Raw genomic sequence first — 15,628 nt, 5'->3', positions numbered from 1 at the left:
AATTAGGGCAAAATCAGAACATATGTTTTGTTTTTTATTTGGGTGAACTGACCCTTTAAACTATAATATTTTTTTACACCATGATCGCAAATAGGTTATCTTCAATTCAACTAACAATGTTATGCAACTAAAGATAATTAGCTGCACTGACGATGTATTATGTGTTATTGTAAATGGTTCCTATTGTGGGTTTAGAGAACTTAAAGTTACCCTCCGCTCAAAATGTTTAGCTTATTGTCACTTTACTTGGATGTTTGAGCTTCACAGTTTACGTCATAAAACATGTCTGTAAGGTATCTTTAAATTAATGCAAGACTTGGCTGTGTTGCATGTGTTCCATCGGAATGGAAGAATCCAATGGAAAATGAGACAACCCTGACAATATGTTTATTTTTCATTTTATTTTATGTAGATTTAGCCCATTCGTCCTGGGTCAGATCCATGGAGTGGAGAAGAGCAGTATATGTTGCTGTCTGGCAGAGCCAACATTTTTTAATGTATTGATTTAACATTTATCACTATGATCCAAAAGCACATACATATTTACTGTTATTTACCATTAAGAAATACAGCTGCAAGGTCAAAACTAAACCTAGAAACAAAACAGCAAAATCTTAACCTCACTAACACATTGGCTATGAGTCCTCATGGTAAAGTCATATAAATTGAATATTTACCTATTGATATGTTTGCCTACATATTGCATTTTGTGAAATATTATATTATCTTTAGGGAAAATAATGGAGCTAAATCACAGCACAAACACATTTTAACACCTATTATATGAGTAAGACATCATCTAGATCGATAAAAGGAGGAGTGAGGATGTCTCAAATTATGTCTGTCTCAGCTCAGCAGGTGATTGATTGAACTATTAACCATCATACTTGACTTTGCAGTAATTCATCAGAGTTGAAGTGAAATAAACAACCTCATCAGACACAATTAAGGGCTGGTGTTTGATGACAAACTCAGCACTGCAATGCAAGTTAGACATCAGGCTGAAGTTAGACAGTTGAATACAAGAAATGGAGTCATCACTTAAAGTTAGCTTAAAGACATTTCAGCAGCTGTTGGAATGAAGGACCTGTGGTAGCGCTCCTTCTTACATGGTATGAGTAGCAGACTGTTACTGAAGGATAGGCATATCCTACCTTACGACCATTGCACTCCTCCAGTGAATGACATCTGGCTCTGCTACCCGTTCATTCAAGGCTATTCAAACTCTTCTCGTTGTTGTTCTCCATTGGTGGAACACACTACCAGCTCCTACCAGAGCAGGGGCCTCCCTCTCTATCTTTAAAAAACTCCTGAAGACCTCCAGCTCTTCAGAGAATACCTTTTCTCCTAGCACTACATGACAAATCTACTCCTTAAGAATTGTCACTAGCACTTATTGCTGAACTAACGCTTCATATCGCACCATACCTTGATTGTTCCCTTTTCTGTAAGTCGCTTTGGATGACTAAATGTAAATGTAAATGTGAAGGAGCTGTTTAAGGCATCCACAGTCTTATGCAGGAGGTGAGAAGAACTGCTCATGATGGATGTCAGCTTTGCTAACAATCTTTCTCCCCTACTTCCTCTATCCAGGGGGCAGAGGTCCAGGACAGAGCTGGCCCTCTTGATCAGTTTGTTCAGTCTTTTTCTGTCTTTCCCCATGCTTCCTCCACCCCAGCAGCAGACTACATAGAATAATGCAACAGAGTCCTGCACACTCCAAAGGACCTCAGTCTTCTTAGTAAGTGGAGATGACTTTGACCCTTTTTGTCCACTATCATGATATCCAATCCCTGGATGTTCACCGGTGTGAGGCATCTTCCTCCAGATGTCGATCACCGTCTCCTTCGTTCTTGCTGCCATTCAGGTGGAGGTAGAGTGTCATCTACTTCAGGTTCTCTATTAATAATTCAACTGTTGTGGAACTGCTTTGCTGACAAGTAATTGACACCCAAATTGAAAATACACCAATAGTAAGGTGTCCTCTGAATTGTATGTGTTGTTCTCTTCCTTGGGTTTAGCTTCAGTGCTTGACAATGTTTTCTCTGCTTGATGGTGCAAGGTATGAATCAGGCCCAATTTATGCTCAAGTGGATAGTGAGAAACAAACATGGGTAGTGGATCTGTTCAGACAGGTTTTCTGTGCACCTCAATTTCATGTCTGCCTCTTTCTTCAGAGATAACATAGTCTAGCAGTGCCCATTTGTAGTTATTCATAGTCTTAGTTGTAAAGCTTTGGTTTGGATTTGCGTCATTCTAATTCTGAACTATTAGAATTTCAGCTGGCCACTTAAATGTGGTTGAATTTATGTGAAACTAAAGCAATGGAGAAAAACACCAAAAAGACAATCATGATAGAAAGAAGCAACCTAATAAACCAGCACAACTAGTAAAGGAAATAATTAAAGTGTACTCAAAGACAAGCAGCGTACAAAAGCAATAGATGTAGGTGTACGGACATAATAAAGATGTTCAGTGAACACACAGGATGACAAAGACTCTATAAAGAGACAAGAGCAAGAAATTAGAAAGAAAGGTCAATTCATTCAGTTTGTCAGAGCAGTCTTTATAAAGCGAACAGGAACACAGAAGAGTCAGATGACAAGCCTGAAAACTTGCATTGTTAATATTTCACAGGTAATTTGTCCAAAATCTAAGAATAGGACAAAGGCAGTGAGATGTGGGGGGATTTGCTGGTGCCAAGATAGAAACGTGAAGGCTGCAAAGATATTTTGGGAAATATGCTTATGTGCTTGTTTTCTTGGCAAGACTTAGGTGAGAATATCAGTATCACTCATGTCTGAGTTCTTCAGTAAATACTGGAGTCCACGAGCAATTAGCTTTAGCCTAGCACAAAGACTGGAGGCAGAGGGGCACAGTAAACTGTCTTCTGTACAAAGGTTAACATAAAATCAGCAGCTCCAAAGATCACTAATTAACATATATTTATTTTGATTAAATCCCATATGAATAGAAAAACAACATTTTTTTAATTAAACAATTCTTACAAACTTTTGGCAAAAAAAATGCGATTAAGCTTATTTCAATAATGTTTAACAATTTCTTCAAGACACAGGTTAAAAACCATAGAAATTTATATGTGTAATACATTTCTGTCACAATAACTCTCTGACATCAATGATATGATGTAGCATGGGATCTTGGGAGTTGATGTCTTCATTCTTAAACAACCACCATTACAGATGAAAATCGATCACACGTTCACTGACAAGGTAATGTATTATTCACATTATGATTTCCTTCCTCATCTCTGATGTGTCCCATGTTTCCCCGGGAGTTAAAGCATTCAGAACCAGAATCAGGTTTATATACTACAGGTAGAAACTATAAACATTGTTGGAAACATTTGGGATAAAATTGATCTTTTTAGATATTTTAATGTGGAAATGTTACATATTGTACCTTTAACTATCCATCCATCCATCCATCCATCCATCCATCCATCCATCCATCCATCTATCCATTTCCTTCTGTTTTTCCAGGGTTAGGTCATGGTTGCAGTAGATTTAGCAGGGCATTCCAGATGTTCCCTTCTCCAGCAACACATTCCAGCTCCACCTTGGGTGATCCTGAGGCATTTCCAGGCCAGATGGGCTATGTAGTCCCTCCAGGTGGGTCTGCTCTGGGATCCCCTCCCAGTTTGATATACCTGGAACACCTCCAAAGAAAGGCACACAGGGGGAGGCATCCTAATCAGATGCTCGAACCATCTCAGTTGGCTCCTTCAGATGTGAAGGAGCACCCTGTAAAGGAAACTCACTAATTTATTTTTCCACTTAATTAACTAAATGAGTAAATCAAGTAAGCTATATAAACCCTGTGTAGAGCAAATTAAAGCCATGATTCCTAAAACTCTTGTTGCAAAGGATGATGCTACTGCTTATCTCTCTTCTGGTATGCACCAGAACAAGAAGAATGACAAACCCAAATAAGAAAGCTGATATTAGGTTGAAGCAGGTGTTGAGACATGCGTCATTTCTACAAAGATTGTTTTGCAAATTTGTCTAAGAGTGACAAATTATCTGTAAAAGTGAAAATTGTTTGAAAATCAGGTCAAGAAGCAGAATTACAGAGTTTCCTGGTGCTTGCATGAGATGAGCATTGATTTGTGTGTAACTGCAATCAGCTAAATGAATGAGTCAACAACACCTCTGTGATGCAACACACACACATCTACGCTAGTCTCTGTCTTCCAATCATCAACTGAGGTTTTCAGGTGTTTTGGGGAGGTTAAGCTATTTACATGCGTGCCTATGCAGACAATATGACAAGACACTCATTATCACTATGGAAACTAAGCATGCAGAGTCAACATGAACCAAAAATAATCAAGAAAAGGTGCACACATGGACTTAATTTGTGATACTGTAAATCAGAGGTTATGTAACATGAGCAGTCACAAAGTAGCAAAGACATGTAGTGAATCCTCTTTTCTGCACTAAAATCTGGCATGATTATACATTTGCATGCATGAAGGGAAAACAGTGTGCTCATTTACATACACAGAAGACCTCTTCACTCTCTCCTAGACATCATCAGAGCATTTATAGATTACCTTCACGGCGTAACAGGGTGAGTACAAGTAGCTAAGCAATCCCAGAGAAATGGGATCAACTAACGAGTGGGACCTTTCTATACCTATACTCCTGTGTTATTCCACAATCTGGATCAAAAGCACCTTGTAAATAATGTATAAAACACTTCATCTCATTTCCATCTGTGGCTGTCGCCTCTAAATGCACACCGCGTCTTGCATGTTCAAACAGCAGATGTTTCCACTCGCCAGTTCAGAGGAAGCAGCAGACGTGATGTCATGCACGGCTCTCCAACCGTTTCTACAGCCGACATTACCTGATGATGAGGAGGAGATGAGAACGTGAAACTTCATTTCCTTATTGTGCGTTAAAACAATTTTGACATACTTAGACAACTATGAATTGTCCCCCCTCCTTCACTTGTTTCTGAGTATAACCTGCTGTATGCTTTGCCTCTTGCATAAGCTTAGAGCCCAGTCTTTACCACACAAGGCCGTCTCAGCTGAGACATTCAAACCCTCCTCTTCTCACACTCGAAGATAGAAATTATCATTTTCTTTTGCAGACCTTTCTATTTGGCTGATGCTCTTTCTTCTCCCCTCTTTTCCCATCACTTTCCACTCTTCCTTTCTCATTCCCTTCCTTTCTTCTTCTGACCTGTCACCTTGAATCCCATGATTTGTGCGAATCATTCCATTCAAATCCTACTTAATGTGCATTCAGACCTCCTCGTACAGTCTATACATAGGAAAAATAAACACACATGATCCCTCTGCTTTAGCTCAAGTGAAATACTGTGTAACGTACAGTACTGGTCCCATATTCATGGGGCCGTGGGATCCACGTTATTTTAATCTCTGCCTACTTCCTGCTCTGCAGGGTCTGATGTTTTTTTTATCATGAAATTATCTCATCAGCATTACAGCACAGCCTCTGGCATTTGGCACAACATGGGTTTTGTAGCCCTCACCGAAAAAAATAATTTTAGTATTTAAAAGTTATTTAAAAACTAAGCTATACTCAACTAAAATACTTCAACAAATGTTTTTGAAAACACTTTTCTTAACTCTCTGGGCCCCAGAGCGCCTGTTCTAAATTTCACACACATGGCACGTCATTTTAAAATCATTTACAGTGTCTCAAAACATGGAAAATAAAGTCCTGCCCTTTGTATTGTAGATCACTGGCTCTCAAACTGTGGTTGACTTTCCAGGATTGGTATTTGGAGGAATCTCAGACATGTTTTTTTAATGAAATAAAATAATTTAAAACATATCAAACCATCATGAACAATTTGAATGAAATAAAACTAGGGGATCCCTCAAATGGAATTCAAAATAAGTTTTGTATTTCCTAGAATATCTTGTTTCAGTATTAGTTTGATACATAGAAGCGTTTATTCACGCAGTGCGTGCATACATCCATGATTAGTTCAAATGTGACGGAGCCATGGCTCCAAACAGGAAATAATTAGGAAGAGAGGTTCAGATCAAGAGAACCTCTCTAACACCAGATGAGCTCTGGTTCTTGAACCGGTTCTGTTCAGGATTCTTCTTCTTTGAATAAACCTGCCTCGTGCATGAACTGTCTATAGCTGATCAGGGTCGGCACTACACTGCTGGATTTTAATGTCTGTCAAAATAGTGGTACTTGAAGAGAAGCATATTTTTTGAGGTTGTACTGTACCCAGCAAAAAAAGTTTATCAAGAACCTGAAATATACATCATTGTGTTGATATTTATGACTTCTCTTTTTTTTGCCGGTTTCCACTGTCTAACATGTCCCTGCCGACAAAGCATTACCGGATTTACAATCTTATGGAAGCTGTAATTTGTGTTGGAAAGAGACGAAGACGTTGTGAGTTCAAGTGCCTTACTTATATCACATCACATAATCACCTTGGATAAACAGCAGGACTTAATCGACTCTCTCTGCCAGGATGGAGGCTGTTTTCCAGGCAGTTTGCTGAAGAGTTGGCAGAGAGGACTGAACAGGTCCCAGTGATTTTTCATATTGTGGACAATTTCTGTTTCAAGTATGTTATTTCTATTCCTATAAAAGAAACATCTTCCAACAATTTCAGTGCTGTGAAAGTGAAAAGAGCTTATGTTTGTGTCAATTTCTACAGATGGGGAAAAAGAAAATCTAGATGTGAATGGTGCCAAATGTGCAAAAATACTGCAGGGGATGCAGTTGCTTGAACATCTGCAGTGATTGCAGTACCCACCATTATGCAGCAACAGGTGGAGGGAGGAGACGTGGCTGGCTGCGAGCTAGGAGCAGGGTGTGACGAGGAAGCTGAGGGGAACAGAGTGAGAGGAGGAGGAGGGGAGTGTAGTTGAGGAGATAAGCTGGGAGAAGCATGCGGGAGACTGGGACTCTCAAGGAGGGCGCAGGGAGGTAATGTGTGCCATGCCATGGAGGAGGATGATTAATTTAATTAATGATGATGATCAAAAGATAATCATAACACTCTCATAAAGCGAGACTGTCAGCTGACTTGCAGTCTGTGCTCTCTCAGTCAATCAGTGCCAGACTTTTTTGTCCCTATTTGACCGAGCTCGCACTCCCGGGTTCATGTGGGGCAGCTGTGTCTCAGGAGGTAGAACAAGTCTTCTACTAATCAGAAGTCAGAAATCAGCAGTTCCTTCAGTGTCCCTGGGCAAGATACTGAACCCCAAATTGCTCCCGAAGGATGCACCATCAATGAGTGAAAGTAATGGATAACTTTCTGCTAGCAATGTGACACTGTTACTGTTACAGTCCGTACCTATCCGTTATATCTGTAACGTAGGCCTACATGTAGCCTGTTCCAGACCTTTCTTCACCTACAGTTTGTCCAAACTGTTTGATGCTGCTGTCCAGACAGCATCCACATCCAACACTAAATTCACACACACAGTCTATGACTCATGTCTGAACATTACTCCACTCCCTGCCAGCATTGGCACCCGGGGCCTTAATAGGTCCTCTTCCGAGTGGTCCAAAACGCCTATGGTACAAACAATAACACTCCCCGGTGCTCTGAGCTCACAGTCACGTCGGCAAACAAACTGAACTAACATTAGCTAACAGCAGCTGTAGTCCACATCGGTTTACTTTACTGGCCATCAGGAAACTCAGTAAATCACAGAGAGAGAGTTGAGGCGGAGCAGCCGGAGGACATCAGAAGGAAAAACAGAAAACGTTTTCTATAAAATATGATCCAGTTTTACCAAAATCAGTGAAATAGTAGGTGGAGTAAGAGTTACGTACTTCTCTTAGAGACACCATTCACCTGATTCAAAGTCAAAATATTTTACATTTATGGCAGAAAAGTTATGGTAAATGGGCTGTACTTAAAGAGCGCTACTCAAAGCACTTTACACTACATATCTCATTCACACACATTCATCGGTGATGGCATTGGCTAACATGTAAGGTGTCAACTGCTCATCAGTTTCAGGACCTAAGCATTCATACACATTCACACAGCGATGGCACATGACGACCCGCTCTGCCTCTGAGCCACAGCCACCGAGTTATGCTTCAATATGAAACAAATGGGTCACTGTGCAAACACTTATTGTCATTATGAATATTTGGATACTTTTAATCTGTATGAACTGAATAGTTAGTGGAATAAAATGGAACATTAATTAAATAAATAAATGTGCTCATTATCAGTGTGATATTGTTTTAATTCAAACAGCTCTGGATCTGATTTTATAATACCCCACCTCCACCCAATTCATTGTAATGATCTCTCCGTCTCTTTTAGTCATTGTTTAGTCGAGCCAGGTTGTTGAGGTAAGAGTGGAGGAGAAATACATAAAGGAATATGAAGCTGTAGACTACTTGAGTATGGATATTAAGTACTTCACTACCACCTCTGATCACCAGAGAGTCCGTCAAGAGTAAGTGAGTACGCTGGTCGACTTTCTACTGAGCTTTGCAGTGGTTTGGAGGAATAATACAGTATGCATGTAAGAGGAGCACAAGGATTGTGCTCCTGGATGGTGTTTGAACGATTTCGGGGGGGCCATTCTGAACCAAAAATCATAGTATTTTTACTCACAAGACTGTTTCTATTCATCACAAATAGCCCTAGACAGACTCTTCCAGTCTGTCCCCTGTTTCCTTTTGTTTCCGTCAGTCATAAATTTGATTTATGAGCCATTATGCTTCACTCTCATTTCATTTTGCAACTTACAAGGCCACCAAGAATGTTCCCAGCGCTCTAGTGTTGAGAAAATGTAGATTTAATAAGTTAACTATAAACTCACACAAGCTGTAAAGGTTAAATTATTAAAATGATTGTGCCAAATTTGTAAGCACACAATTGTCTATTAACAAGTCGTGTGGACAGTGAAAATGATAATAATCTATCTCCCCCTCCCTCTCTAACTGAACCAGTCGCAGATGGCCGCCCACCATGACTGCTCAAGGTTTCGGCCTCTTAAAAGGAAGTTGCCACCATCACTAAGTGCTTGCTCATGGTAGGAGTTTTTGTAATATTAAAGAGTTCTGTTCTGTCCTGTGCCATATGGTAAGTGTCATAAGATAACTCAAATCTAACTGAAAATTGTATTTATTGCTGACATAGAAAATGGTGATTTATTCAGCTTCAAACCTCTGTGAATGCGTGTTGACATATCTCTGTATAATTTATGGAGAGTTGTTTCTGTCAGACACATTAATGCATTTTGTTCTGTTGAGAATCAACAAAATAAAAAGTAATAATTGTCTTTGGAAATGAGGAACAGCTTTGTGGGCACTCAAACATTGACTGAACACATTTTTATCGCTGTGTGTGTTCACAGGAAAACTCCACAGGATACCTTTAAAGGAAGTTATATAACAGAACTATTAACAGAAAATGTGTCTATGTATTATGTTTGTCACACCGCACCTGCTGCACCATGCACATCTCGTGTCATCAGCAGCATTTCAAGGACAGGGAGACAATGGTGTGACTAACACGTCAGATAGGACTAGTCTGACCTCTCGATCTGTTTTTCTTAAGATTCAAATGTATCTGTTAGGATACAAGAATCATCCTGGGGTGGTGTTTAGCTCAGTTGGTAGAGCAGCCGCCCCATGTGTGACGGCTCAGTCCTTGCTGCGGAAGCCCACGGTTCAAGTCAGACCTGTGGCTCTTTCCCACATGTCATTCCTCGTCTCTCTCTCCCCACATTCCTGTCACTCTCCAGCTGTCTCTATCAAAATAAAGCTTGAAAAGGCCAAAAAAAAAGATACAAGAATCATCCTGACAAGTGCAGAGTCACACAAGGAAGTACAAGTGTTCCTGTAATGGACCTGCTGGATCAGCACAAAGTAGAACGGGCAATTTTATCCTGGAAGTCATGTCCTGTAGCATCTCAGAGGAGAAGTTGTGTCTGAGTATGTGTGTGTGTGTGTGTATGAATATGTGGGAGGAAGGATGTGACAACACACATCACACAGAGGGTGTCACAGTGTTAACTGTTACCTCTCCCTTTGCACTACACTACCAGTCCAGCATGACCCAACTAATGACTGCTATATATCTGGCTCTAGTGTTGCTCTGGCCATGAGCTGAAAGTAAAACTGTGACTGATACACACACACACACACACACACACACACACAAACTCAGCACAGAGTCCCAGAGAGCCCTTTTAAGCTTTGAGGATGGATGGTACAGTATCGTAGACAGCCTAGAGGATCAATCACCTGTGCATGGATGAGTCCGAGGACACCTACGCTGTCTGGGAACGATTATTGGGTCATGATTGCTGGCTCAGGACATACTCATCAATTTAGGGACACAAGTGGGGCTGCAAGAGAGCAAAGTCAGCCACTGAAGTGAAAGAAAAATCACAATAACGAGACAACTTTATAAATAACAGGTGGGACAGTGGTGTCTTGTACTGAAAGAACATGTGTGCTGCAGTGTTTAGCTTCCTAACAAACCCACAGGGTGCAGTGATGATTATGATTATAAACAAATTAATTGCATTGTGTTGCCCTAAATAAAAGCACTGAGCTTTAATTGAAGTCACGTCATGAGGTGAGGCTGTATCATTAACACGCATTTCTACATCTGTAAGAGAAACACACTACTGTGAGATGCTGTTCTTAAATTATTCACTGACATTTGAAACCGTCTGCATGTAGTGATTATCATCTTTAATCACTTTTTTCTGTGAATTCCGCGACAATCAGTGGTAAATGATGAGGCGCATGCTGGCCCATATGCGCAAGAATGGACTTTAATTGGATCTGTGGTACAGAATCAGAGGCTCTGTCTGTGGGGGTGCGCTCACAGGGTAAATGTGGTCAGAGAGAGAGGAGAGATTAATTATCTGTGCTGGTTGAACTAATTGGAAATGTCACACAGGAGATGAACTTGGAGATTTCTGAAATCCAAGTCTGTGCGTAAAATCGACTTTTTTGTGGTTTGGACTCCCACGGTTCATTTTACAGACTTGGTTCTGGTGTTGCATCAGGTGCGTACTCAGTGCGTGCCAAACTTTTAATAAAACATTTTGGCATAATCAAATGTCCCAATAAATCATTATTTCTTATTTTCTCAGCCCCTATACATATTTCTTTCATTCAAATGGAGCTCGCAGCCGTGAGACGCTTGAAATTCTTCCACTTTTTTCCCCCGGTGTGAGTGTTACAGCAGTGACGTCAGGAGCAAAGAGCAGCAGGCAGTGAGCGCAGAGGCGGATAAGCGAGACACAACCTGTGCCGGTGCGCATCTTTCCAAACTTCTCCGGCTCTGTCCGAGAGCGCGGAGCTAAAACAACAGAAAAAAAAAGCAGGAGAAAGAGGATCATCAGGGCGAGAGATGAACAATTCCATGAATTTAAACACGAGTCCACCGCGGGTCGGTGGCGGCGGATCCGGGACTGTGGATCATGAACTCGTTATCACCTCTACTTTCGGGACGCTGCTCTCCGTTGTCTATATAATCGGAGTATCTGGGAATGTGTACACCCTGGTGGTGATGTGTCACTCGATCCGCTTCGCTACTTCTATGTACATCTCCATCATCAACCTGGCTCTGGCGGACTTGCTCTACCTCTCCACCATCCCCTTCGTGGTGTCCACCTACTTCCTTAAGGACTGGTACTTCGGGGATGTGGGATGCCGCATCCTGCTCAGCTTGGACCTCCTCACCATGCACGCCAGCATCTTCACCCTCACTGTCATGTGCTCGGAGCGTTATCTTGCCGTCACCAAGCCGCTGGACACGGTGAGACGCTCCAAGAGTTACCGCAAAGCTCTGGCGTGGGGGGTCTGGTTCCTTTCTCTGGTCCTCACTGTGCCTATGATGATCATGGTCGCCCAGACTACTAAGAACACACCGGATGGGGGTGTTAAGAGGATGTGCGCACCTACCTGGGCGCCCTTGGCTTATAAAGTGTACGTGACTGTCCTTTTTGGCACCAGCATCATGGCACCGGGGCTGATTATTGGTTACCTGTATGTTAAGTTAGCCCGCACTTATTTAGAATCCCAACGCAACTCTGTGATCAGCAAAGGAAGCAAGCGGTCACCGAAGCAGAAAGTCCTGATCATGATCTTCACCATCGTGCTGGTGTTCTGGGCTTGTTTCCTGCCGTTCTGGATCTGGCAGCTGCTGCCCCTGTACCACAACAAACCCCTGAGCCTGGCCTCGCAGACACACACCTGCATCAACTACCTGGTGGCGAGCCTCACGTACAGCAACAGCTGCATTAACCCCTTTCTCTACACGCTCCTCACCAAGAACTACAGGGAGTACCTGAAGAACAGGCACAGGAGCTTCTACAGGTACACATCCTCGTTCAAGCAGCGGCCGCCCAGCCTCTACTCGTGGGGGAAGTCTGCGTCCTCCAGCAATCAGTTTGAGTTCAACTCGGAGACGCTGGTCATGGGGACGCTGAAGTGAAGTGTGAAGCGAGTGGATGTGAAGAGGAAGCTTTTGGAAGCGCAATCGGTGAGTGGCGGCCTCCCTATTACGCACGGGTCGTGCGCACTGGTGCGCAAAGTCACAGATTTAATGCTTCATCGCCGTTCATTTTCTCTCCAGACATAATAAAAATGCCTGCCAGTCAGGGGAAACCTGTTTATTACATCCATGACTGGACATTTCTGGTCCCCTGGTCCTCATTAGCATCCTGACACTTCTTTCCCTGTGCTCTTCTCCTTCAGAGGATGAACTGACTCTGCAGTGGTTAGTTACAGTGATGGCTGCAGGTTACTTGCAATTTTATTTCAAACATAACAACATTGCAGCAGCTAAGTGGGTTTAGACAAAGAAGTGTAGACGTTTCAAAGGAAAACAAACAGTAATACTCTGTGGAAAGTGATGAAGTTCTGATTAACCAGGAGCAAAAAAGTGTGGCACTAGAGGGGCCTGGAGCCTGGAGAAGTGCTGTTGGGCCCTAAGCCCCCCACCTGCTGCCAAAGCTGGATAGACCCTTTTCACAGCAGGGAGCATACAGGTGGAATTGAGAACATTAAGGATGGCTGCATCACAAATAGGTGATCCAGCTCCAAGGTTGCTCATTCAATGACATGACGTACTGGGACACTTAATGGAATGGAGTCAGTGTTAATGTTATTAGTTACACCTGTGCTTTGAGACGTCAAAATGTCTGTGGTGGAAAGGTCTATTATTATTCAGAGGTGGCCCCAGGTGGCTCCAGGTTCTCTCTGTGGCAATTGTTTTGTGGCTATTTGTTAAAGAACAGTTTCAGAATTGGGTGGTAAATGCCTCCAGGTGGCTCCTCCGTTCTCTCGAGGTCCTGTCCTAAAGCAGGAACATTTTAATTTGCTTACATGCTTCATGTTCTTAAACAAATTTGCACTTAATCAAATTATCACAAACTAAATAAAATGCAGCATGAAAGCTCACGTAATACATCATTTGTGGTTATTTGATTAAACGTGACTTCATTAGGAATATGCCTCAGGGCATATGGGGCCTCGGGGGTTGAGGCCCTGCACATTCGGCATAGAGTTCAGTCAAGGACTTTTGTTGCGTGTCGTTATGCATCTCTCCTTCCGCTCACTTCCTGTCATCTGTTCTGTAAAGAAAACACATTTAGGTAATGACATGAGACCATTCTTAGATAATAATGTTTATAATAATCAAATTATCCAAACCAAGCTGACTGCTCTGCCCGGTTAGTGATCCATCCCTGGACATGGGTGGTCCTGTGCACAAAGTTTACTTTTTATCTACCATCACAACACTGATGAAAGCTCCAAATAATCTATTTCCATACCAGACACATGGTGAGTCAGAAAGACAGGCGGTGTGTTTTGCTTTGTGACTGAATTTAGCTCAGTGGAACTGATGTGTGACCACATCTGGACCTCAGAGGTGTTATCTGGCAGGAGAAATTTACAAAAAATCAATCCCTTTCACTGAATTTTCACGCATTTTCCCACACACACTCTCACTGCTGTAATAAACTCACCCCCGACTACTGTAGTTGTGTGCTGTGTTGGAACTTTATCATAGCTTTGTGTTTATGTGGTATCCACAATTTGTTTTTAATCCAACAACTGATCACCTGATTTGATCAACATCCAAAAGAAAGAAGTGCAGAGAGAGGACGGTCCCTTCTGTTCATGATGTTCCTTTTGGCAGGTATCTTAATGAGTGCTGCGTCTCATGTTTTATGGAGACTTCATAACTCTTTAATCAAGATGGCTCCTAGAACTGAAGGGCAGCTCTTTTACTTTAATCGGACTTATTAAAATCTTCTCAGCTTGCACCACCATCTGCTGTAAAGCTACACTGTCTTTAGATTCACCAGGCCGAGACTGGAAAACAAACCGTGTGTACGCAGCAAGATGGACTGTTATATTATGTATGTGTCTGGACATGGCTGCTATGTTCCATAAAGACACAGTGTCAGATTTCTTATAATCATGAATCCTATCCCAATGAATCTAGAGCAGTGATATTTCAGACTAACAATGTACACTCCGCTACACTTTCACTTTTGTGTGTGTTCGCATGTCAAATGTCACAAACTCATGCATAAATTCATTGCAGCCTCCTTTGGTGCTTCACAAACAGTGTCACAGCATAGATGTGGAAAAATGGCTGCTCCTCCTTTCGGTTTCTCTCTTCTCCCCACATTGTCCAACAACTCTTTTCAACATTTTCTTCTATGCAAAATTCTGCATATAGCCGTGTCCCTGTGGGACTTAGCAGCTTATCCCAGCATACATTCAAGATTCATGAGAGATCTCAGAGAGATTTGTTGATTATTTCTTTCCTGAGCCTGCAAAATCTGTTCATCCCAAAGCTGGAGAGAGACACTTTTTGTTTTGCAGCAACACAATGCTGTATTCCTCAAGGAGAGGAATTAGACACTTAAATCCTAATATACATATAAGCCAGCACTTTAGCATTGTAGTTAACCTAGTTTTTGTCACGGTTGGTGATTTAGCTTGGTGTGTACATTTAGTCCAAACTTGAAAGCAAAGTAATAACAAAGAGTTTATTGCCAGAATAGATGGAGGAATTAATTTAATCAGTCAGAAATGAGATACATTCTGTGAAGGTTTGATTAAAACTTGACTAATTTGTTGATTATGTACGCCTTTCAAGCTATATCAATCGATTTTTTTGGTCACATCTGGGCAGCGGTGAACATAACATTGACGTATTATCACCTTATGTAACTGATATGGTAAAGTGTTACACTTATTATACTTATTTTTACACATCTAGCAGACACAGAGCAACATTAGCATACATTCAAAGACATATTTCTGGCCACATGGCAAATGTAAGTCCAAGATTTACAATGTTTTTGGTCTCCACTCACTCTCCAGGAACTAAATCTAACTACATCTAAATGCTCCACTATGTGTTCACCATGACGAATATACCAAACACTGTCTGCTGTTTGGTGCTGCACAGCCTGTATACAAAAAGATTTTTCACCAATAACAACTGTCTGTTGTGTCTAGAACCAAAATAAAGAGCTGAAAGATGCTAAAACTTGTTGTACAACTGAGAGCTGCAAAGTTGGATGATTATTCTCTGTGTGTTTGCAATTTTAACAGCCCTTTCACATCACAATTGTTTTTTT

The 15,628-nt window shown here is 41.6% G+C and overlaps 1 protein-coding gene across 1 annotated transcript; it reads left to right on the top strand.

Annotated features, from left to right (window-relative positions):
* Nucleotides 1-10,836: 10,836 nt before the first annotated feature.
* Nucleotides 10,837-12,501, top strand: LOC104936142 (urotensin-2 receptor). Its single transcript, XM_010752121.3, has one exon. The coding sequence runs from the start codon at nt 11,374-11,376 to the stop codon at nt 12,457-12,459; it is 1,086 nt and encodes a 361-aa protein (XP_010750423.1). The 5' UTR covers nt 10,837-11,373; the 3' UTR covers nt 12,460-12,501.
* The last annotated feature ends 3,127 nt before the right edge of the window (nt 12,502-15,628 follow it).

Source organism: Larimichthys crocea, chromosome XVI, assembly GCF_000972845.2.
Source record: "Larimichthys crocea isolate SSNF chromosome XVI, L_crocea_2.0, whole genome shotgun sequence".
Taxonomy (NCBI): Eukaryota; Metazoa; Chordata; class Actinopteri; family Sciaenidae; genus Larimichthys; species Larimichthys crocea.
This window is presented reverse-complemented; position numbering and strand designations above follow the sequence as displayed.

Coding starts and splice junctions, on each gene's coding strand:
- LOC104936142 (XM_010752121.3), top strand. CDS start 11,374: ATGAACAATTCCATGAATTTAAACACGAGTCCACCGCGGGTCGGTGGC.